The sequence below is a fragment of the Phallusia mammillata genome, chromosome 2 (assembly GCF_965637545.1).
Source record: "Phallusia mammillata chromosome 2, kaPhaMamm4.hap1.1, whole genome shotgun sequence".
NCBI classification, from domain to species: Eukaryota; Metazoa; Chordata; class Ascidiacea; order Phlebobranchia; family Ascidiidae; genus Phallusia; species Phallusia mammillata.
The window spans coordinates 1,993,490-2,017,837 of record NC_137253.1 but is presented as its reverse complement, the minus strand read 5'-3'; the positions used below and the strand labels follow the sequence as shown (position 1 = coordinate 2,017,837).

Here is a 24,348-nt window from a genome sequence, read left to right as displayed (position 1 = left end):
CAATTCCCGCCCAGTTCGCCATATTTCAACACAGCGATCCTGGCTAGAAGACTTAACACGCTAGAGACGGAGCTGAGAAGAATATCCGGGTCGGTAGAAGCCGTGGGAAGCAATGTGAGAGTGACTCTCTCGCAAACACTGACCGAGAGATTGGCAGGTGAGCGTGAAATAGTCAAACAACTGGTGGCAAATTAAAATATTTTGATCCCCTCAATACGCTGATTTCGAACCGGAATTGGACCCGAACCCACAAACTGTAAATTACATTTTCTATAAAACCCGAACCCGGGTTGAACCCTAAATTTTGTTTGGTGTTAAACGGTAACCGGAACCGAACCCCTAAAAACAATAGAAAGTAAATCCAAACCGCACCTGAACCCATATTGACCAGTGGCTTCGACTTCCTGCTTAAACTCTATTGTCTGCCTTAGCTGTCCAAGGCAATGGGGAAGACCAAACAATTTTTTTAAAATATCCAAACCATTGTTGTTGTTGTTTTTCTTTTTGGAGGGGGGGGATTATTTGTGGCGTTTAATAAGCCACCTCTCAACATGTACATTTTAATTGTGTGTTTTTGTCCTACAAATAAGACGGCACTAATACACCAATCCACTTTAACAAACACTATTAAACCGCCACAGAAAAATCAACAAAGTAAGTCTGTCCCAATATTGAGCGTCGCCAATACGTGAAAGCTTGTAAACAAGACTCCGTCCTGATAAACAACTTGGTCAACATGAGTGATGGTTCTGTACCGACAGGCAAACTAACCAGTATGATTAATTCGATAACGTATATATTGTGACGAGTATTCGTTTCTCACACAAATGCATGACAGAATTTTTGCGATGCGATCAGTGCCGGATTAACCATTAGGCAAAGTAGGAACGTCCCTACAGGCCAGTCAAAAATCCAGGCCACTTTGAAATCAGTGCAATGATTCGGCAACACTGATAATTCCAATCTTTTTAGTTGGCAACCCTGATTTTCGGGCCACTTATAAAATGTGCCTACAGGCCAGCAGACCCTTAATCCGGCACTGGATGCGATCGTAAAAAGCCTCAAGATTATGTCTTTAACTTCAGGACCGCTCAACTTAAATGGGGTTGCGGACATACTTTCATAGATTTTATTCCTTCACAGTATCACGTTCAAGTATTTGCTTATGTTGTGCCAAAAAAAAAACTTACTCCACATGTCATTCATTCATCCAACCAACAATTATTTGTTCGAAACAATGAATCCCATAAGTGCCGTAAAGAGATTATGGTTATGCATTTTTTCCTATCTTCCGAGCAAACTTTCCCTTTTTGTTAACTTAGGGGGCAACTAGGCCACACATTGTGCACCCCTGGTCAAATGTTTTGACAACATACTATATGTGCCGGTTTATTGACTGGCACTCAGCATCATTATGAACGTAAATTGTGGTCCATAGCGATAACCAGTTCCACGTTCCTGGCGTATCGTAGCTCTTAACAAAGCTCCATTTAGAGGTTTGGGTAAAAGTAAGTGGGATATTCACATAAAGCCGCAAAATATCAGTTAAAAGTTGCAATTTATTGTCCACAAAAACAAATCTTTGTTGTGTTTTTGGCCGAGTGTGTTACAAAAGTAGTTTGTTAAAATGCAACAAGCCATAACTTCAAGAAGCACTTCTATCAAGTTAGCAAACCAGCAAACGTAACATAGGATGTTAGTATTCCGGTTATAGAGGGATTGCAAGTCACACTCTGTCATTTATGAATGGAAATATTTCCCTTACAGTGGTTCGGCAGGAAGTGAGTGGATTCGATCAACGGATTGGAGGAAACGAGGCAAAGGTTGAAAGCATTCAAACTGAGATGAAATACCTGAAGAATAGTAATGCTCATATGCAGAGAAGACTCGATAGATTGGAGGGTGGGTTACTGTTTGTGTACAACCTGTTTAACCCAAAATACAAATGCCAACAAAACAAGTTCGCCATTATTTTCGGTTAAATGTTATATTTCACTGATGATGACAACAGAATTATCATAAATTTAAAACGTAATTGCAAACACAACATGTCATATTTGTTGTCACCTGTTTTAAGTAAAGTGCCCCCTTATTTTTAATTAAATGTTTTATTTAACAACAGAATCATCTTAAATACGAAACATAATTGCCAATACAGCATTCAATATCTGTTGTCACCTGTATAAAGTAAAGTTTGCTTGAAGTAAACCATTATTTTTGATTAAATGTTTTATTACACCGATAATGTCAACAGAATCATCTTAATTTTGAAAATAATTGCCATCGAAATATGTAATAAGCTGTCAGTTTAGAAGACTCTGTTAAAAAACAGATGTCCTAACAACCTAATGAATTAGGAACTGCTAAACCCGAATAGGCCACATATATTTTTTCTCCACTTTGAACATACCGATTTTATTGTTTTTTTACTACCAAAATGACACGTTACCCAAGGTAAAAAAACAGCGGTGCAAGCGTTAAAATGCCAATTAACATGATACAACAGTTTGACATGCAAACAGAAAACAGATCCCCTAAAAACAAGCAATTACTTTTACACGTTCTGAAACAGTAACCGACAAAGCAGCTATATAAGCAAAGGCATTGCAATTCTCCTATTTAACGTGTATTTCCCATTACCAAATGTCACACCACAGCACTTAACAGTATGTCACAAATTTGCTTAAGTCACTTGTGTAGACAGAAACCGACACTTACGACGTTAAGTCAGTTTTCCTATTGTACAAACGCCTTCCTGTAATCCGACCCACAATTTACACATTGCCTCACAAACAAACTAGTGTGTGTCAATACAAAACAAATGGAGCATGACGAAATATGATCCGCCTCGCTCCACTGAGTTTGTTGGTTACAAATTAATTATACGTCATCCCATTTCTGTACGTCACAAATCGGTTACAATTAGATACTTGGTGATTTTACAAACATAGTTAACATAAGACAAAGTTTTGTGTTTCATTAAGGCAGTTTTGTTACAACAAAAAACTATTAAATATTAAAATGTACACTGTTTTGACCTATAAGGTCTCATTATTGCACCCGTTAGAGGGTTACGGTATAGCTAATGCGGGTTCTATGTTGTTTCACTAGTTGCACTGATGAGACCTTGTAGGTCGAAACAGTATGCGCTGTCTGCAGCTTACTTATATTGTTTGTTGCGTAAAATCGCAAAATGCGTCATCAAGGACAATGTTTGGATTTAGACATTGTCTGGGCGTTGACATGAATCCCATAAACCTCTTTCAAGTTTTTTGGTAACTATTCAAGTTTACAGTTGAATACGTGGATGTGACCAGAACCATTTGATTACCAAGCAAACCGTTTCAGACGTGTTTCAACAAATAACGAAAGGAAATAAATTAAAATACCCGGAAATATACTAGTACGCCAGCCCTAAAAGAGACGTTGGAAAGAATCACGTCGGTTTATAAGGAATTAAAATTCTGATAAGCGAAGGTCTAATAGTCTTGGTCTGCATTGGGATTCGAACCCACGACCGCAGAAGAAAATTTCAGACAACCCGGAAACCAGTTAATATTGACACAAAAATGAACAAAAGGAAGTGTGCTAAAAAATTCGGAATGTCACAAACAGAATACTCCAAGAACCAAAAAGACCTTAAACATAATGGTCAGAGTTCAGATCGTAAAATTTTACCGCAATCTGATAAGTTTGAAATTGCCCAGACCAGGAAAGTGAGATAAGGTAATCGCAAATTATTCCATCGTGACTTTTGCTGACCGACGTTGATACGAAAACGCAGATCTACAAAATTCTGTCAATATTTGCAAATCGTGATACGCTGGTCTGTTACTATTACACGCAAAGCGGCATGTGAAGCAAAAATTATGTTTCTAAACAATTCGAAAATATTAATTGGGGGTCTTTGTAACAATTAACATCTAACAAAGGTATTTGTTCGAGTAACACTATATTACATTTTCGCTGCGCTTTCTTGACGATTTTGACAAACTTAAAAACATACACTAAAAAAATTCCCAGCGTTGCTGTGAAGCATTATATATTAGACTAAGGGTCGGCAACCTTTTAAGGGGCGCGTGCGTATTTACTTGTTATTTCTATATGGCAATGACTTCGCGTGCCAACATTGTTTGAGTGATAGTGGTTTGTGTCAGCTGATATCTATAGTAAACATTAAGGAGACAGATTTATGCGAGGAGGCAAGGTTTTAAGACTATTGAATGACAAAAAAGTGAAAACAAGCAATGTAACAGTTTAAATCATTACTTCATTATAAACACGCAAATCAGTTGAGGTGTGATGAAACATCACCTCGTAGGCCAACCTTGGCACGCATTAGCCCTATCCAATATATTCCAGTAAAAACAATGTTACATTTTCGCTGCCGTGCCTACCACCATTGCTAACCAAACTCCCCCCCCCCCCCCACAATGTCGAAAAACAATTACCACGGCGGCATGTGAACAGGGTGTGAAGTCTTCTTTAAAAAAAAACAAAAAAAAATCAAGGCAAGACATCAAGTATCAACAATTATGTATCGTTTTTATCCCTGAAAAGAACCAGATGATATTCACTGATTACCTCAAAAATATTTCAAACTACAAACTATGACACCACAATCTACAAGTTATGACATTACAAACTACAAGTTTTGACATCATTATTACGTCATGAAAAGTATGACGTCATGGAACCACAAAAAGTTAATTAAAATACCCCGAAAAATGTCAAAATGTCTCCTGTGTAGGTAATTATCACAAAACGGCTTAACAGAAAAAATGTGGTGATCACACATTTAAAGTTTTTCACATGTTTTCAACCCAGAATCGCAACGACGACATGACGAGTCGATTCAGAGTTTAGTGGGAGTTCTGGAAACAATACAACAAGACTCTGCGGCGCCACCACCCGGAGTTTTAGCAGATGTTGTCAGTGAGTTATTAATTTCTACACCATCTTAAATTTCATCTGATTTTTGGTTTTTAAAATCCCTTTTAACTTATTAAATGACATGAAATGAGGAGGTTAATGTATTGGGCCGTACTGACGACTTCAAAAACTCGAGCTAATATGCTGTGCCTTATAAAAAGACAATAATGCAATGACTAGTTGTTACAAACGTTTTGTGTCAGATTTCGAAATTTAATTTGTAAACATATCAAAAAAACGACTAACTGGAAACAATTTGCAAAATGCATCACCAAATAATTTTTGGCAAATTTAAATCAATTATATATACGTTTTAAATCCAGATCGAACCGAATTTTCCCGCCTCGCACAAGCAGTGGAGCGTGTCAAGTTGCGCATGAACGACAGCGACGTTGTGATTGGTGGATACGCTTCCTACTTTCAATCATTTGCTGACAATCTGGGAATGTTAAGCAAGAAAACTGAAACTTTGCAACGTAAGCTGCTCACAATGTGGTTGTTCATGTGCTTTGTTTTATTGAAAAGCATTTCGTATCGTCTCTTTTACATTATTTATGTTGAAGTACTTTTCAGAAAAGTAGTAAATATTCGAATACTCCACTTGCACTAAAGCAGGGGTGTGCAACATGCGAAACACGGCCCATTGATTGAAGGTTGTGCGGCGCGCAAAGACGCTTGGATTCCAAATGCACTGAAAAACGAGTCCAACTCTTACATACTTGTGAGCAGATCAATGCTTCCGATGCTATTGCACTAAGCGTTTTAAAATTTCAAACTCCCGATGCTATTGCACTAAGCGTTTTAAAATTTCAAAGCCGAAACGAATTACAAAAACATCAGCAAACCACGAAGCAATACCCGGTCTATCTTTACTAGAAAATCGCACACACAAGGGCTTATGGGTTTGTTTAACCTGCTGGGTTACCGAAATAAGTTTCTTGTGTAAGGAGAGACAAAAGGCCGACATAGGTTCTTTGCTTTTGGTATAACTTAGATGATTTTAACTACCTGCTTTCGAATTTTAGTTTTCAGCCCAAAGTGCACGCTAGAATATATTTGATTTAAAGCGGGGGTTACATTCCAACTTTCAATGTTCCAATAACTAAAATATTTGAACTTACCTAATTGCTTGTAATCACCGAGTGTTTCTTCATTAAACTTTCAAATGAGGACACAAGATTTTGCTCCTCAGTAGGCCTCGGTATACAACATTGAAACAGATTGTCTAGTGCCTTCACAACCTGCAACACAAGAGATAATTATAAAATAAACAAAGCGATCAGTTGAGATTTGACCCCGCAACCTTATGTACACAGGGTTAAAAAAGTTTTAAGACTCATTACTGACTCATTTTGACAGTTTCACTTGAAATAAGTTATCAAAAATGATTTTGGTTCGGTCTGACAAATCAAATATTTTCTCGAAAACCCAACAAATTCCCATTATTATTTGCAGTGGAAAGCAGCATTGTCACGGAAACTTTGAGTGAAATCAACGAAAACATTTACAACATCCAGAATCAAATGGACAACATGAACGGTAAAAAGTTTTGGTAATTGTCAGTTTTGCAGACCTATGACCGATTTAACAAGAAACAAACAAGCCAGTATATTTGTGTAAAACATGACGTTTCGACATTAACTTGTGTCATTCTTAAATGAATGAATGCGAAACCAAGCAGCGAGTAAAAGCAGTGAAAAAGGGCGAGAAACAAGCGCGAATGGCCGATTTGATTCACAATTTTGACGAAAGCCTTTTAGATGGAAGGCAAAAAACTATTGAATCTTAACACAACTCTACTACAGGATTTGAGATATCTTTACGAGATAACAGGCTTGGGTGTAACAATTTCATACAGACGTGCTTCCGACAAACACAATTTTCAAGCAGTTTTTAAAATTTGTAACTTTTAACCACGATGTAAAGCTAAAATTGGTTCCGGAAAGTAGAAAAAGATTTTTTTGAACCAAAACTACTTTTCCACTTTAAACTTTTTTGTTTCTATTCCCCAGCAGGAAGGAAGTAGTGTTTTTGGGATGCATAAGCAAATACAGAACGTGCGTTTAATTGGTGTATTGATTGTAACCGACAATCGCGTCGGTTCAGAACGTCAGAAGGCCGTCGTGCGACAGCTGGGGATTTCCCTATCGTTGTCGTGTCGTTCGGCAGTGTGCACTCGGCTTTAGTCGTATCGAAATGAGTTTGGCGATAGGTCCAGATCGTTAATGCAAACACAAAAGCGATAGTCTAACATTTTAACACCAAAGCAAAACGTATTTTACCAAAAATTTCAAACTTGCATGTATCATTTACTGGCTTGATGCTTTCACATATGTGGGCAATTTAGGCAACTTATTCAGTTTGTTCAAAGACGTAAGCGTTTTACCAATGGTCGTTTTCAAACAAAAATATTTCAGACAATTTTTGTTTTAGTTGACGAAGACGCGGTCGCAGAAGTAACATACGGAAGTGACGTAAGTTTCGTGGACGACATCCAATCAGCGGTAGACGAACTTACGGAAACGCTTCGCGACGTGGAAGTAAAACAACAGCTCCACTCATCTTCTATACAGGTTCAATGAGTTATAGCAAAAAACGGAAAAAAGCATTGTCTGTTGGATTCTACAACTAGTTTCGAATCCGGTTCCGAAGCATCTTATTAAACAACAGGGTTTTGGCCCACAGAATATTTTATTCCGAATTATAAAAGCTACAGTTTGAAGTAACTCCTTTTTATCTAAATATTTCAAGCCTTGTTGAATTATATAAAATTGTTTTTAGAATTTGACAAGGCAAGTAGCGTCATCAAGCAACAACCTCCAACCACAGAGCACCGATAATTACCGGGTTGGTACAGATAACTCTCCGCAGATAAGAGAGCTCACTGCTTCCGTGGAACATTTGGAAAATGCTCTCACGAGGACGAACGGTTAGTCTGTTCTCTAGTTGTAATGGGAACGTACAATATCTCCACCAAAAACACAAAGTCAAAGCGCAATGTTGTAGGTTCTAATCCCATCTCTGGCTCTTGCGTTTTTCAAATAAGAAAAATTGAGTCTAATTGCCCCAATTCAGAATTTTAATGAGTAAATAAATCAAACACCCATTAAGTAAAATATAATTGGCAAAAAATATACCAGTCAGTTTAAGTACAAAACGTTTCGACGTGTGATATTTACTACAGTTATGCTATTCGGAAAAGAATATTTAAATTTGGTATTAACCCAAAACAAAAATGTCCCCAAAATTAACAAATTTGTTGGCGTCCAATGTATGTATTTGTAGCAACCTCCATAAAACAGACAACTTGTGCTAAACGTTTGGAGTCGTGCTTACTTTTATTGTACAACTTTTATCTTGCTCCTAACATTTGCGCAGAGGATCAGCGTCTCACATACGGACAAGTACAACTGCGCATGTCAGAGCTTAAAGCAGATTTCAACTCACAACAAGACGAAGTTACGCGACTTGCAATGAGATTGGATGGTTTACAACAAACACAGGTGAAAAAACAATCAACAGGTTTTCCAACAAGCTTCCGACACTCAACGGTGTCGCGTATTCACGCTTAAAACGGGTTATCTAACAGGCTCTGTGCAGTCAACAACAGCGCTTGTTACATTCACGACTTTGCAAGCGGAAATTGGGTTTGCTAACGAGCTTCGTACAGTTTACCGTAGTATCTTTTCCACCTTAGACCACGTTCAGTTTTTTTTTAAACGAGCTTTTGCGATTTAATTTGGTAAACAACATCAGCCTAACACGACCCTAAACAAGTCGCTTGAAGTCGAAATACTAAATCTCCCGGAAAAATCCCTTTAACTGTCTGCTTTACTAAATCCCCTTTGCAGACGATGAATGACCACATCAGACACATCAACGACACGTTGACTCGACATGATCAAATCCTCTTGGATCTTGCATCCGGAGGTCCTCCGTCATTTGGGAGCGCTCCCTTTAATCCTCTGCCTCCTCCCGACGTGTCCAGCATCCCGATAAACTCCACGATCCTCATCAATGGAAACTCATCCTCTTTCGGACATCCTGGTGGAGAGGAAGGCGATCTGAGTCGCATCGACCAGCTTGAGGAATATTTAACTAACAGCGTGGAACGCAACATCCGCAACATCCAGGAAGAGTTCGTCGGATTACAATATTCACTCAGTAACTATGGAAACCGCATGGATGAGATAACAACGAGGATGAATCATTTGGAATCAGGTTCTCCTCTTGGAGCTGTGCTGAGGTCCTCATCAATTGACGGAAGAGCTCCGAGCATCAGAGGAAGTCCGGATGACACTTCATCCCACATAGATCGGATTTTATCGGATGTTGAAGCTCTTAATGCCAGCGTCTCGGCTCAATCCAACATGTTGGCTCAAGGATTTCGACAACTTGGTGATTATGATCGCAGGTAATAAGAACTTTGAAAAATTTCTTGTTTTTGTAATGATCATCAAGTTCGAAAATGCTTTTTTAATAATACGTTGATTATTCTGATATACAGGTTTTCAACTGCGGAATATTCTCTTCTATAGAGATAAGAAAATTTTATAGTAGCATAGGGGGATTCTAATGAAAGATTTTATCACAGTGGTTCATTAATACAGTATACTTAAACTTTAAACCAGGATCTCCCAGCTGATTGCTTGGTGGGTAAAAATTATAATGTGCCTCATGCTTGTTGAATCAAATTTATTAAATCATTAAGTCATCCATCCTTATGAACTGAGACAAATATATTTCGCTTATGCGGCATCTTCAGTATCTAAAGGCAAGCACAAGAGTATCTGGAGAGAATACTTGTAACCTAATGATTTAATAAATTTGAAACAGTGATTCATTAAAACAACATTTTAGAGTTGATTTTAACACTTTTGTAGTAACGTCCATTGGTAGTCCAAACGATTTGTGCATTGTAAAAGCTAATAGTTTCCTTTCTTCACATACTGATATAAGCTCAACTTGCGTTGGGTTTAGGGTGTTTAAATAAAAAAGAGAACCACTGTTTTCATAGTCGGCGGGAACAATATAAAATAAACTCAAACAAAGAAAAATAATTTGAGAGTAGGAAGGGTAACAAATGCCTCAAGTTTAAACTTTTCACCACAGACTTCGCACAAAGGAGTTTGAAGAAACAACAAAGCACGGTGAACTTCAGGAAATAAGAATTCTGCTGCAAAACGCGACGATGTCGTTGTCACAGATGAGTATGACAATAGCCGAACATGAACTCACTATCCCCAATATATTTGATGTAAGTAGATATATTAGAAGGCCAAAGTGTAAGTGAATATCACGTACAAACTATGTCACAATCACAAGCATACGCAGCTGGGCTAACCTAAATACAATGCACTACATAGGTCTACATATAGGCTAGATAAATTGTTGCCCATAATGTTCTAAAATTAGTCTGTAACTCCACACAGTATGTAAATTAAAATCGTCTGCCAGTATGACCAAACTATTGCGCTAACGGAAACACAAATCAGTTTTTTCCTATTTAGTTCTCTGCTCAGTAGAAAATATTTTGTGGCTTACTCTCTTAAAAGCAATGTCGCAAGTTGAACAGTGATTGTGTTTTCCAGAGCATAAACACAGGCCAAGACATCATTATCGACCTTAACAACGAAATGTACAAGCACGAGATGGCGCTACAGAGTATGAACAAGACCATTAACGACATAGAGAAGACAATAAGCAGAAACAACCCGCCCGCGGATAATCAGGCCACGGATTCCCGCAGTGGAGTCAACAACGTCTCGAACGACGAGTTTGTAACACGCAGAGACTTCGATGTTCTTGCGGAAGGCCTTGCCGCTCTCACCAACAGTCTCAGTCCAAGGGACCTTTCGCTGCCTACGTCGGAAGGTGGTGACGTCACGCACATGACGTCACAGCTCAATCGGACCAACAGCGAGCTCATCCGACTCGGTGACGTAGTCAGGGAGATTCGGCAAACTGTCGATTTACAACAAAACGCAATTAGTCACGTGACCCAGTCGACCGATTTGCTCCGACGGGAAATGAGTGACGTCAGAGTGTCGTCACATGCTGGTAATACGTCACAGTCGGATGACGCGAGGTGGGCGCTGGAGGCGGTGAAGAGCGGTATGCGGAGGTTGACGGAGAAGGTCGCTGAGAACCGGAAGATACTCGGGAATCAAAGGAGGAGGTTCAGGATCTTTGAGTGTGAGTGGGAAGATTGTAATGTGACGGAATTACTTGAGGGTCTCACGTGCAAATAATCTCTATTTAGAAACTTGAAAACCTTATGACTCTTTTTATTCACGGGCCCCCTGGAATCACTTCATGGACCTTTTGTAGCTACACGAACCTTAAAGCGGATACCACTTCAGCTTAAAAAACAACATTTTTTTGCCTTACACAATTCCAGCTACTGTAGGACTGCGCCCAATAGTTTAGTATTGACAAACCTTTACTTCGTGACGTTAAATACGATTCTGGTGGTATCAATTTGACCTTGGATTATTCCACATTTTACTTCCACAGTCCTTAAACGCTCCTGCGCACGTCATTCGGACGTCACAGCGTTGAACGAGACGATTTCCGCCGAACTACATTCATTACATCACGCCATGGAGTCGGTTGCGTCAAATGTGACGTCATTCAGCGAAAAACTTCCGACTTTCGACGATCTCCTAAACTCGGTAATTCCCCATATCTTTGTGTGACGTCACATAAGCTATAAGACATATATGAATAACTGGGATCACGCCGAAGCGTCGATGCAGACCAGCGACCACGGCACACTCATTTATAAATCACAGTACGCCAGGCCTACTGAAGATTTTTCTAGTCTGTGCCTTGCCATATGGTGGTGAATGCTTGGTGACCGGCTGATTTGGTACAATGCCTTTAACAGGCCTGGCGTACTAAGATTCACACAAGCTATATGGATCATTTGAATATTTTTTTCGTTAAAAAGCTCTCATGACTGTGACGCCATTGTTTAATTTGTGACAAACAGCAGGAGATACAAATCCTTCGATGTGCGTTAAAAATTACATGTTTATTACGTCACACAGACATCGAACGTGTTCGATTGTGACACGTTTGACGTCACAAGCATATCGGATCTTGTCGAGAAGTTGAGGAATTTGACAAAGCGAGTTGATGAACTCAAACTTCGAGGAGTTACCGATGGAAATGTGGGATCAGCAACACTCAACATCCCAGATGAGTTACTCCATGTTCCCACGACGCTTAGACTTCTAGAGTCCCAGGTAATTTCAAATCCCGTACTGTGATCACATATCAACGCAGCAAAAGATTTCTAAGTAACCAAATAACTTTTCCATTACCCCCAAATGGTTTTACATCAGCTTCGTGTATGTTAAGAACTTAAGTTTGTGTAAACGTCATAAACTGAACTTGGTGATTTTCTCTGTTTCTTTTATGTTAAGCAAGGAGTAGAAAAGCTCATCAATGCAAACCACCTTTATCCTTGCTTTGTCATGCTATTTTTTAGCTTAACCATTGGAGCATTCAAAATGTAAAAGGTTTACGTAATCTAAATGAGACAGAAAGCGACATTAGGGCAAAAGTGATCAAGCTGTTCCCATATCAACCACAAAACAAACTGAACCACAAAAATCCAGTGCTAAGGAATAGTTTTTCTCTCGCCAGATTCAATCTTTCCAAGACGTCGTGGTCGCTCTTCCTTCTCTCGACAACAAGATCGAAGCATTGAAAGGTTTGAGGAATCTGGTTTTCCAAAACTCGCAAGGAATCAGCACTTTCCACACGACATTGGTCGACGTTGAGAGCAGCATTGTTAAAGTACGTAATGACTTTACCAAGATGGAGGCAAACCAAATGAGGTTGGAGGCTTATCATGACGACTTAAGGTGAGCTCTAGTCATATTTGTTTCTACAAAGTTTCAAACTAGGCTGTACACAAAGCAAGCCTATAGCTTTCTGCTCAACTATAACATGAAAATGTTGGACATCTCATTCTTGAGGTTTCGATGACACTCTTGAAGGAAGCAAATTTAAAGCATTTTAAATAGGACAAATCTTTATCTCTGATGCATATACAAATTTCGTGCTTAAGAAAACCCTAAAGAACTTTTGCAAAATTTCAACAGATCGAACCTAAACGTCACGCGAAGGATGATTGACAGTTCGGACGACCGATCCATCGAAATGTCACGTGCCATGCAAAAGATCGAACGCTCGATGCGAGGGAATTTCACCGAGCTTAGGGACGAGGCTGCATCGGCTGTTCTGAGACTAAACAGCTTAGATGACATCACTACCGATTTTACTCTGCGAATCGCGCAGCTCGAAACAGATCTAGAACAAGAACTTCTCACACTTTCAATACGTCACAATGACCTGGACAATCGCGCGTCGCGCATGAAAGTTTCACTGGATGACGTCATCGGCATCGCGTCAGACAATAGTGACGTCATAGACAAGTTTAATCGCTCGCTTCGAGATGAGAGGACGCTTCGTGCGCGGACAGATGGAGAGCAGGAAAATATTTTACTCGCACTGCGCGAATCGTTGTTAAATCTGGAAGGTGATATCGGCAACCATAAGAGTATGACGTCACAATACGAGACGCGCTTGGCCGAGCAGGAATACAAGCAACAGAGAAATAAAGGTGGGAGGGAATTTATGCGAAACTAGATAATCATAAAAACATCTGCCAGTCAACACGTCATGGTCAACCGCAACAAACACAAGGAAAGTTGTTTTTTCAACACCCATTTTCTCTCCTGGGTTTAATAAATCCAAAGTATTATCAATTTACAAGTTGTCCAACCCATTGCTATGCGATACAGCCTCATGGACGCCATTTGTGTCCAAATTAATACAAGTATAGGAAAAAACACATAAGTTGTCTGATTTTTACAAACTGGTGGGATTTAATTAAAATTATACTGGCTAAATTGAATAAAACCGTTGAGTTCTAACATTCAAAGCATCTTATCGCACGCTTAAAGCTGATATTTGATGTTTACATGAAAAATAAGCGGGCAAATTTACATAAAACATAGCAATTTAGCTGGTCATTTTAAGTTGAAAGTTGAACCCGAATTTTTCATTCAATAAGGTGAAACAAAGGGTGCTTGGTAGAACTTTAAGTCAGTTGGGCGAAAACTTCATTACATCGTGACTATAAACTTTCAGACTCACATTAACTTAACCGCAATCTTGTGTTTTAGACGAGATAGCAAGAGCGCAAAAAGCCAACCAAGACACGGCCGCTGACGTCAGATCATTACGTAATGACGTCATATCTTCCACTAATGACGTCACGTTGCTAAACGACCGAGTAAATAATGTCGAAGACGGAATGAGCGATTCGAGGGAAGCTTTAACATCTCAGGTTGGAAATTGTGGAAATTACAGTTTTAGGGATTTCCCGGTGATTCTGAACTTCCCGTTTTGCTTGAAACAATCTCCGTTTTGTTTTCCGGAAGGGTATAATGAGGTTACAAAGTGAAACATATGTTGTTTTTTTGACTGGATTTTGTAATCTATCTAACAATGCAGTAAACCTCCTTTTCCCGAAAAGGTTTTACAAAAACAGGAGAAACTGCCAGTTCGATAAAAACCAGATCTCAACAAAATTGCGATTACGTTTCAGAGCAACAGTATTCTTCAAATCCGGCAAAACTTCCTCAACTTACAGAACGAACTGAACGGAGCCAAGCAAACCTTGCAGGTCAGTTTTAAACGAGTGACCAATTGTTTATAATTTTACATTCTACAATTACATCAATACAAGTATGTGTTTGCGAGTAATCAGCCTCATCCTATTGATTTTTTCTGTGTGTTCACAAAAAACTTTTTCTGTACTCGAAATCACCTCCTACTTTGTAATATATACCTGTCAATCAGACGTCAGTCATCAATCATCAACTGACAGGTGTCAATCTTCTAGATTCACGAATCGTTCAAGCGACGAGCTGAGCAGATGATCGACAAACATAGAAATGATATTTCCTTCATTCTCGAGCACTCGTCAAATCACACGGTGGCGATAGAGAGGCTGAGACAGCGTGTCGGATCTCAGCAAGGACGTGAGATGAATTTGTTTTCGAATATTTTTCTGTCAAAACATTTCCATCTTTAATGAACTAGAAAATAAATATTTGAAAATAAATATACCCAATAAAAGTCATAGCGGTATTAGGAAAAGATAACATCAATTTTACTCAGTTTCACTGCAAAAATTTAATACAGTACTACACAAAAAAGTTATTCCCAAATGATCAAAATGATCAATAGTATTTGTAAAGCATTAAAATAGGCCTGTTGCACTATTATATAAATATAAGTATGCCTCGATCGCTGGTCTGCATGAACGCCAGTTATATTGCCAGCAATGGATAAACGTTCATATAAACAGCTAAAATAATATTGTTAACAACGACCTAAATAGAGGCTATCCTAGAATTAAAATCAGCAAAAGTTTGTGAAAGAGTTTATGACTACAGCAAAAGTAGGCCATAAACCTAACTGCACACAGATAAAAGCAATACTCTTCCCAAAATTGGACGTAAAAACGATTACAACGACATTATAACATTTTACCTAACAGATTTTGAAAATTGCGTGCTCAAAAATTTAGTTTATTTTCTATTCTCCAGCAAGCCAATAACTTTTTCTCTGCAGAAGCATTTTCCAATCTAACCCAGGACATTTTGAACGAGGTCGAGTTGTTGGAAGCAAACTTGCAAGCTGCTAACGCCGAAATATCTTCCATAAAACGACAAGCCTCAGTGCGCGACGCCACTGCTCTGGATTTGGAAAGCAGCGTGTCTGATCTCAGAAACAGGTTTGTGATGTCACAGACAATTTAAGAATGTTTACAACAAAGCATATTACATAAGTTTAGTAAATGCCGTAAATTTAATTGATAGGTCCAAGGTCTGAGATGTAAAGATATTTGGCAATAAGTAAAAAAAATGTTAAAAAGTCTTATAAATTTTTGTTTAAAGTCTGCGCCTGGTAAGCGGGCGTCTTTGCAATGTGTTATCCATGTTACAAAACCACCTGAATAAAGGCTTCGTTGTTAAATACCTAACCAAAAATAATAAAAGACAGTGTATGAATTAAGTAAGTTTTTGAAGTCATCAAAAAGTAGAGACAAGTTGACAGATATTGCGAATTTGTTGGCTCAGTGCGTTGGAATACCAGAACAAAATTCGAACCAACAAAGAAATGATTGACAGAAACAAAAATTCATTGAACCGACTAACGTCCAGACTTGATGACGTGGAAAGGATTGTGACGGAACAAAGATTAGCTAGTGCCGATCTTCAACAGGTGAAAACTAATCAGTGTTGACAAATTTCAGTTGGGTTTTGATTGGTCTAAGGCGCTCGACCCTAAAAACATCTACTCCCAGTGCTTCGTCACAAAGTTGCATGGTGACGTATTTGAAAGAAAGGGTCTTTACAAGCACATAACGACGTATGGTAAACGCCTTGCACTATGTGGACCACGGAAAACTGAAATGTATATTAATTCAAGGCTTTTAGCTACTGTGTGGTAAATTCCAGAAAACCATTAATATAATCAGTTCCCCTTAAAACTGTCAAACAAACTGCACGATACAAAATAATGCGTTACGTGAAATGACCTTGCATTCAGAAAAGGGATCCACAAGCAGTATAAAGCGGCATTAACTTTAGGTAGATAAATGATGTCGGAAGATTGTATCTTTTTCTAGACAGACACAAAAATCTTAGAAATAACACAACAGCGCCACAGTACGTGAAAGTTTATGGTAAACTTTTGCCTATCAGGCCAATGGCCCCCTTACCGACAGATAAAAATAACTTTGAAACTTTTTGTTTTGTTGTTCAGGTTGTTGTGACAAACCGGAACGAGATATCGTTGCTAGGCAACCTCCAAACGTCAGTCGAAAGAACAAGAGACGAATTCGCTCGAATATTTTCACTCCAGGAAAATAGAACGAACACTTTGCGGCAAACTGTTGAAGGAATTTCCAACAGGGTGAGAAAACGATTACCCATAAACTGTTAAATTGGTTTGTTTGTTTGTTTGTTAAACTGTTTTGCGACAAGTCAATGGGCTTTCATTGTTTAAGAAAAAAATCGGTTAATTGCATAATTTCGCTAATCGCAAATATAAGCTTGGCCTATCGAAGCATCCATCACCCAGAATCGTAAGTATACGCTCAAGTCAATTTGAGGGAGAAATCTATTTAGAGAAATTATCCTTACTCTGATTGATTTGTGAATTCGAAACTCTAATTGAAAATTTGCGATAACAAAGATGCATGTTGCGATATATATTTACGTCCCACACAAAACAGTGGCCAACACTTAGTCAACGTTTACATTCTAATTCATTTTTTTTCCTACTTAAATGAAGTTTTCAGTATAGACCTCTATCAGTCTGTGTTTTTTTCCCAACGAGATACAGTAAGTTAAGAGTACACCTAAAGCTTTAGGTAATATATGAGCATCTGGAACTGGAATCTGTTTACTATGCACTTGGTTCAGGTCGATTTCAGTGCAAGCACAGTTTTTAATCTTTTCCCCAAAGAATTTTCACTGACAGGTTTCTGGAATTCAAAATGAAGTGGTTGGCCACGAGAGGGAGCTAAACGCTATGCGCCAGGATCGGATCAGTCTGGATGCTGACATTGATCAGATCTACAGGTCATCCGGAAGTTTGGAGGAGATTCTGAGGAAGACAACATCCGATGTTCAGGGTCTGCAGAGAGATTTCGAATCTTCATCAAGGCAGTTGTCGACATTAGGAGATCTCGAAAAACGGTTCGTAAAGTTTTTTTAAACAGAAGTTTCCAGTGATAAAATCACGACAATGTGGAAGAGTATAAATGCGAGGCGAGTCTTTATTCAATATTTCTCTACTTTAGTCCTAATCTGACTCCATTTACAACTCTGTACTAGTCAACTTAAATGCAGTTCGGTAGCATGCTTGCAAAGCTTCCTTCCTTGGGGGTCAATTGATTTGTGTTTTCCCAACAAAATAAGCATGCATTCTAATGACATTATACATGTCTTGCTTTGAGAAAATGTTTAAAACAAAATGGCACAACGTTGCTAGCGGCGTATTATATAAAAGGGGGTGTGTTTAGTGACGTATGGCAAGCCAACAACCGTCCAAGTCTTCACAGAACTCCAACAGTAGTTTTCAAAACACTTTTCAAATGTCAACTCCGAACAGAGGTTGAAATCTCACCTCCTACGAAATCTCAAAAATACAGGATTTTGTGGCAACAGAATGCTTCAAAGGCCGGCCAATTCGTTCTGTACTTTTGAAACAAAATCACAATGAAGTGATCCGTTATCGTGTGTTAACCTAAACATCTTTGAGCCTTTGAGTTTTAAAGCCTAATGGGTTGCATCCGGCAATAAATGCTGCAGCATATAGTTCGTAAATGATTTGAAAAACAAATCCTTGATGTAAAAAAAACATTCTTGTAGCGATCTATGTCCAATTTATATACTTAACAATTGGTTAAAATGCTCTCATTTGGGTCTTAATGGCATGTTACGATAAAAATTTTGTAACAATCATATTTTACGTTTCAGGACAACAGACATGCAAGGACAGATCCGAGACACGAAACAAACAATTTCCAGCAACGAAAACAAAATCTCGCGCCTCCAGGGGGCAGTAGAGCGCATGGGAAATACCCTGGATCGGACCATCGCAAACGTCGACCAACAGCATCACAGCGCTGAATCACGTGACCGTGCGAGGACCAATGAGATCCGAGAGATTCGTCAGGGCTTGGATCGATTCCCGACAATGTTGAGATCAGTGAGGGTAGGTTTGTGAAATTGGAAACGTGTTTGGTATTTAGAATTTAAACGCAAGAATGGGTCCAGCCCTATGGTACAGTTTATTTAAGGCAGATTTTTATACTGTGAACTCAAATGACTCCATGAAAATAAGCTATTGCTGCCCGGCATAATGTATAACCAAGTATATTGCTCATCCAACAGTTTTATTGTAAAGATTTGACGTTTCGACGTCCTATACAAGACGCCTTTATCAGGATAATGACATATCTTGCAGGACAAAATTCTTATAAAGCGACAAAATGCAAAACACACACACACGTAAAACAGCGATAACATTAGTTATAGTTATTCTGTGCAAAAATTCCGCAAGCCTTAAAAGCAAACAATGATCTCTGGTTTTAGTCAATTTATCAAACGACAATTTTAACACACTTATCAACCTTGGCTTTTTTTTCTTTCCAAACAGAACGAATTAACACGCCACAGTGAACGAATCCGTTCACTCCACGAACGAATCATTGAAGTGGATGGAAGAATCAATAATCGTCCACAAACTGACCGCATACAACCACAAAGTGTTAAAAACCTGCCACAAGTTTCAGCTAGCGACGAAATTTCGTTGGAAGCATCCGGTTAGTTGATTGTTACAAGCTTTGTACGTCATAATGGTCTTTATAATGCACTTGTGAGATAGGACAAGATTTTCTGAATTTTTTTCTCAACCAGTTGAACAAGTATGAAATCGTGAAAAATATATGTCTAAACATAAAAAACGGTGGACGACTTCAGACTTGTCAAAGTTATCAGTCTGTTATTATATGCGACTGTTGTCTCCATCTGTCGTAATGAGTCTCTGGTGACTCGTGATTTACAATATACTACACATAGTTTAAGGCTCCAAATACATAATTAATTAGAACGTTTATTTCCAGGTTGGCTTCCGGTGGACCAGAAAAATAGGTCGAAACCTGTCGTATCCAATCAGGACACGCAGTCGCATCACGTGACGTTCGTTAACAACGAGCTTGTCTCATTGGTGGAAAAGATCACGTGGTTAGCGTCTAGAATGGATGAGCTCAACGCGACAATTGGAGAAGGCGAAAATTTAATGGAAAGCGAAACGGTGAGTGGGTTAGAAAATGGAAACGTTTGTGATTTAGTTCGTTAGTGGTAGTGTGATTTGTTGTCACAAGCTTGTGGGTCAAACCCCGCCTAGATCTTGTACGACTCACTGCGCAAATAACTCGTTGCTACTCAATACTATTTTATTACGTTAAAATGATTTTTCCATGACATAATCTTTAAAGACACAAAGCAACATTGTTGCTTGGAATAGTGGTAAAAGAAACGGTTTCGTTGGAATGTTAAAATCATTGGTTCTCTTTTTAAGCTTACGGCGTAGTAACAGAGTAAGTTTTCTTTTTCGCGTCGTATTTCGCAGGCAAACAAAATAAGGTTTGTTAACAAAAGTCACACTGTAACTTTATTGTGGTAAATAAGAATTTTTACGACTAATAACAAGTAAATGGATTTTTAAACGTTGGCCTGGATCCCTCCATTTTGTCAAAACCTATAACACCGGAAAATGTTTTCACTATAAAACGTGGCGAATATTTCGCGTCACACTTAGAAATCTCTCTAGGCGGACAGTTTGAGAATCACTGGGTCAGAAAATAATTGGAAAAAATGAAAGCATAAAATTTCACCTGGTTTCAAAAGGCTAAAAACCACAAAACTAAAACTACGTATGAAAACTAAAACCACATACTTGTATTACAGAAGGTGTTAATTTGAATTCTCTTCAACAGTTATCAGAAATACAAGACAAGCTTTTAAGTTTGGAAGGAATTTACCACATCACCTCCGACGCGGTTTCATCACTAGGTGGCGACGTTTACGAGCTGTCGCAACGCGTCAGTAACCATGACAACGCCGGAGTACAGGAACTGGCCAATCAAGTCGCGCGGATAGGTAGTGACGTCGAAACGAGTCGTCGGAGGGCGGACAATGCTGCGAGCGACATCTTGCGGCTGCAGATGCGGGTTGAAGAGGTCGAAACAAACGTCAATCAAGGGTAAAACGACGTAATCAGAACTAACTTGCGTTCTTTTATTCACGGGGTTCGGACCCAGGACACTCCCGGGGACGAATCCCGATCAAGGTTTTTTATGTCTGGATATGGGTCAGGCGTGCCAGATCATTCGGCCAAGTTCCTGCATGAATGCCAGGTTCGCTATCAAACCTTGGTTCAACAATGTCCCAGGGCAGATGTACGCTAAAGTTGATAAGGTCATGCAAGTTTTAGGCGTTTTTTTTGCATATTTGGTGGAGCGGTTTTGACCCCGTTATTTTTTGAAAATAAAAAACCTGAAACTTAAACCAACAATTCTAACCACAGGCGCTAACAACTCGTGAAAAACAATCAGATTATGTTGAACGAAAGCACAAGCTGCGTAGCAAACACGTTTTAAAGCCAAAATATTTATGCAGTGTAAGAAACTAGGCACACGAAATTTTCCAGACTCACAATAAAATTCGATTTTTACTCGTACTGACAAAGTATTACATGGGTTTTTAGACAACTAACAGTTATTTGAACTTTTCTTTCCGACTTGACTTTTCTATTTCAAGGCTTGCAAACCACACCAGCGCGGCTGCCAACCTTTCAGAGTCTGTCAAAAACATTCATGACGTCATACAATCGATCTACAGTGACGTCAGTCGTAATGACGTCAGTGTATTAAGATCGTCGATTGAAGAGGTGGAAAACGAAATGCAAGTGAGTAAAAAATGAAAAAGTTACGGATTGCGTTTTAAGTCAGTGGTTCTTCCTTTTTCCTTGCTGCACCCCTTTCAAATCACGAACCAATTCTCGTACCCCCGTGGGTTTTTGTATTTATATAGAATATACCTGTCGCGTACTAGTATGCAATTAGACACAGAAGTGCGACGTGCATAACTTTTCTCACGGTCAGCGTTTAGAGATAACGAAAAATAGTTCTTTCCAGTTCAACTGTATTCATAGAATAACTCACCGCGCCCAAAACGTGTTGCAATACCACACAAACGCATTATTCCGACACACACTTATGACGTCATATAGCATAGCCCAACCTTGTGTTTACTGGTTGTGACAATACCTAACCAACCCTAATGATTCAGCATCCCCGAACCCACTAGGATCAGTTCTCGTACCCCTTGGGGGTGCGTGTACCCCTGGTTTAGAACCCCCGTTTTAAGTGTTTAAATACATTTGTAATTTGAATTCTATATTGTTCGAAACTTCTAAATTCAATGTTTCGATCTTTCGCAGAACTTTATCGCTCGTTTTGCCAACGTAACAAGCCAACTTGCAAGCACCAATCAGGAGCTGACACGTAAGAGCGGCCACGATCACGTGCGCGGTGACGTAGTCAGTAAAATGACGTCACAAATGGATGAGTTCACTGTAAACGTCACCAGAAAGCTGAACAAGTTGGTTGAAAAATACGAAGAACTGAAATCCAACTCTACTCGCTTTGTTGATGGAAACCACGGACACGAAACACTACAGAACGATGTACGATAACTTGTTTTATGATTTAATTATCTTTTCCAGGGTTTAAGTGTTTTTTTAACAATATAAGTTGGAAAGAGTTGTTAAGATATTTTTTAAACTTGACATACGTAGGATCGTGTTTACCGGCGATTTTGTCTTTAGCTTCACACTAAAACGAAAACTAATGTAAAAATGGGTGGTAGAGTGAATGGAAAAAAATTCTTCTCTACTATTAGTATGTTATCCAAACGTTTTTGCATAGGTTAGTTTAAATCAACTTCAAAAGGTTGAAACTTCACAAACACCAAATATTACTTCTTCTGTTGATAGCAAATTAGACTTCCATACGAGTAAAATATGATTTCCAGACCGCAACTCAAAAGCTTTTGTTTCAATTTTTATTCCATAAAAAAAATTCACTCAAAGAGCAAAATTATTTTTGTCCAGATTTCCAACATAATGAATTCAATCAGAGAAATCAACAGTCAAGTATCAAAAGTTTACGAAGATATGAGAAATGGAACAAACGAGCTGATTGGTCGAATCGAGTTGGTGGAAAACAAAGCTGACAACCACAAGATGGAGATAGACTAGTGAGTTATTTAACAATGGGCAAAAATTTATTTTGACAAAAAATCTAAAACCATAACATATACAAGGGGATCTTCAGTACCTTTGCAGCAACGTTTTTTTCAAATCTTTTTTTCACAAATTTAAACCAACGGTAAACTGCAGACAGTGCACACTGTTTCGACCTATAATGTCTCATTAGTGCAGCTGGTGAAGAGAGATATGTCGTATTGCCAAACAACTTATCATTTATTGGCTTGATACTTTTACACAAACTAATGTTTTGTGATAATCAGAAACAGTCCAACTAAATTGACCGCAACTCCCAAACGCTACGATCTTAAAAAGATCCTATTTCTACTATTCTTTGACAAGTTTCAATCGACAAACAAAAGAAAGCAATAAATTGGAGAAATTTTACTAAACCCTTCTTTAACATTCAGCTTGTCTGAGCAAATGGTGCAAAACACAGACAAGTTAGAAACACAGAAGCAAAGAACAAATTCGATTGCAGAAAGAGTTGGAGAATTGGAAAGAGGAAATAACCAGCAAATTTCGTCTGCAGGAGGTAAAGTAGAAAAAACTTCTATTTAGAAAATCCGTTCCCTTAGCATACACTAAAACTAGTTGGCAGACAACACAGCTAAAATGGCTGTTGGTACTTTTAAGCGCGGCCACAGGTCCGCAATGCATTGTTTGAAGTCCAAAAGCATTACTTGTTTGTCAACAATTAACATTACAATAATATAAAACACTCCAATCGTTTTCTAAATCGAAATACTTTGTTTTCGGAAAATAGTTCATTGAAAACCTTTACAGTCGGACAGTTTGTTGTTGGAAAACATGCTTTAAAACTGAGGTAAAATCGAACTCACAACTTTGTAAAAATCTAAAGCGAACAGCAGAAAATTGTTAAAAAATAATTTTGGATGCCTGTAAAACTGTAATTTACGTTCTTTAAACTACGCGTTGTTTTGTAGTTACGGCAGTCGAACCAACATCAGAAAATTAAAAAAAAATTTGGGATATCGGAAAAACAAATTTTTTTTTTTTTTTTTTGTAGTTATGGCAGTCGACGAAGTCAGACAAGCGCTTGTCAAGCTCACTGGTGCCTTAGCGCGCCGCAACGCCACCGCCTGGTCACTTTCACAGCGCTCATCCAGTATTGAATTTCCACTGGAGGGCGATTACGCAGTTTACCAAGAAGTGGAGCCAGCGTCCGAAGGCGTCGAAACGGAGGTGAAAAAATTGTTAAAGTCCCGGAAAGCCTCCTGTCGCGGGTTCGAATCCCACAGGTTACATTTTTCTAACCTACGCCTTGCCATATGGTGGTAAATGCCTGGTGACCGGCTGATTCGCTATGGCACCTTCAATGGGCCTGGCGTACTATAATTTATATGTGAGTATGCCATGATCGCTGGTCTGCATTGACGCTTCAGGGTCAACCCCAGTTATGAATATATGTTCATTCTATTGTTGTTTTTAAGAATCATTTTAGTTTTGTTAGGATTTTTCTTA

General features: G+C 38.7%; 1 protein-coding gene and 1 long non-coding RNA gene across 2 annotated transcripts in view; one reads left to right on the top strand and one right to left on the bottom strand.

The window, feature by feature from the left end:
* The window catches only part of LOC145213741 (uncharacterized), a 35,147-nt gene that overhangs the window by 1,883 nt on the left and 8,916 nt on the right, over positions 1–24,348 (bottom strand). Inside the window, exons 7-8 of the long non-coding RNA XR_013856884.1 lie at positions 14,801–15,022; positions 6,054–6,173 (exon numbers count right to left, since the gene is read on the bottom strand). This is a non-coding gene — a long non-coding RNA (uncharacterized LOC145213741). The remainder of the gene's footprint in view (positions 1–6,053; positions 6,174–14,800; positions 15,023–24,348) is intronic.
* The window catches only part of LOC145213736 (uncharacterized), a 37,659-nt gene continuing 13,317 nt past the window's right edge, over positions 7–24,348 (top strand). The window contains exons 1-31 of the mRNA XM_080082124.1: positions 7–157; positions 1,768–1,902; positions 4,828–4,935; positions 5,256–5,408; positions 6,388–6,471; positions 7,366–7,505; positions 7,714–7,861; positions 8,311–8,435; positions 8,784–9,346; positions 10,045–10,189; positions 10,524–11,127; positions 11,449–11,606; positions 11,985–12,182; positions 12,586–12,806; positions 13,047–13,567; positions 14,133–14,296; positions 14,558–14,635; positions 14,855–14,993; positions 15,589–15,751; positions 16,098–16,242; positions 16,786–16,935; positions 17,506–17,723; positions 18,507–18,744; positions 19,189–19,354; positions 19,655–19,845; positions 20,531–20,796; positions 21,354–21,501; positions 22,036–22,281; positions 22,708–22,853; positions 23,274–23,398; positions 23,894–24,069. Coding sequence (XP_079938250.1) covers positions 1,845–1,902; positions 4,828–4,935; positions 5,256–5,408; positions 6,388–6,471; positions 7,366–7,505; positions 7,714–7,861; positions 8,311–8,435; positions 8,784–9,346; positions 10,045–10,189; positions 10,524–11,127; positions 11,449–11,606; positions 11,985–12,182; positions 12,586–12,806; positions 13,047–13,567; positions 14,133–14,296; positions 14,558–14,635; positions 14,855–14,993; positions 15,589–15,751; positions 16,098–16,242; positions 16,786–16,935; positions 17,506–17,723; positions 18,507–18,744; positions 19,189–19,354; positions 19,655–19,845; positions 20,531–20,796; positions 21,354–21,501; positions 22,036–22,281; positions 22,708–22,853; positions 23,274–23,398; positions 23,894–24,069 — 5,985 coding nt within the window. The 5' untranslated portion in view covers positions 7–157; positions 1,768–1,844. The remainder of the gene's footprint in view (positions 158–1,767; positions 1,903–4,827; positions 4,936–5,255; positions 5,409–6,387; positions 6,472–7,365; positions 7,506–7,713; positions 7,862–8,310; positions 8,436–8,783; positions 9,347–10,044; positions 10,190–10,523; positions 11,128–11,448; positions 11,607–11,984; positions 12,183–12,585; positions 12,807–13,046; positions 13,568–14,132; positions 14,297–14,557; positions 14,636–14,854; positions 14,994–15,588; positions 15,752–16,097; positions 16,243–16,785; positions 16,936–17,505; positions 17,724–18,506; positions 18,745–19,188; positions 19,355–19,654; positions 19,846–20,530; positions 20,797–21,353; positions 21,502–22,035; positions 22,282–22,707; positions 22,854–23,273; positions 23,399–23,893; positions 24,070–24,348) is intronic.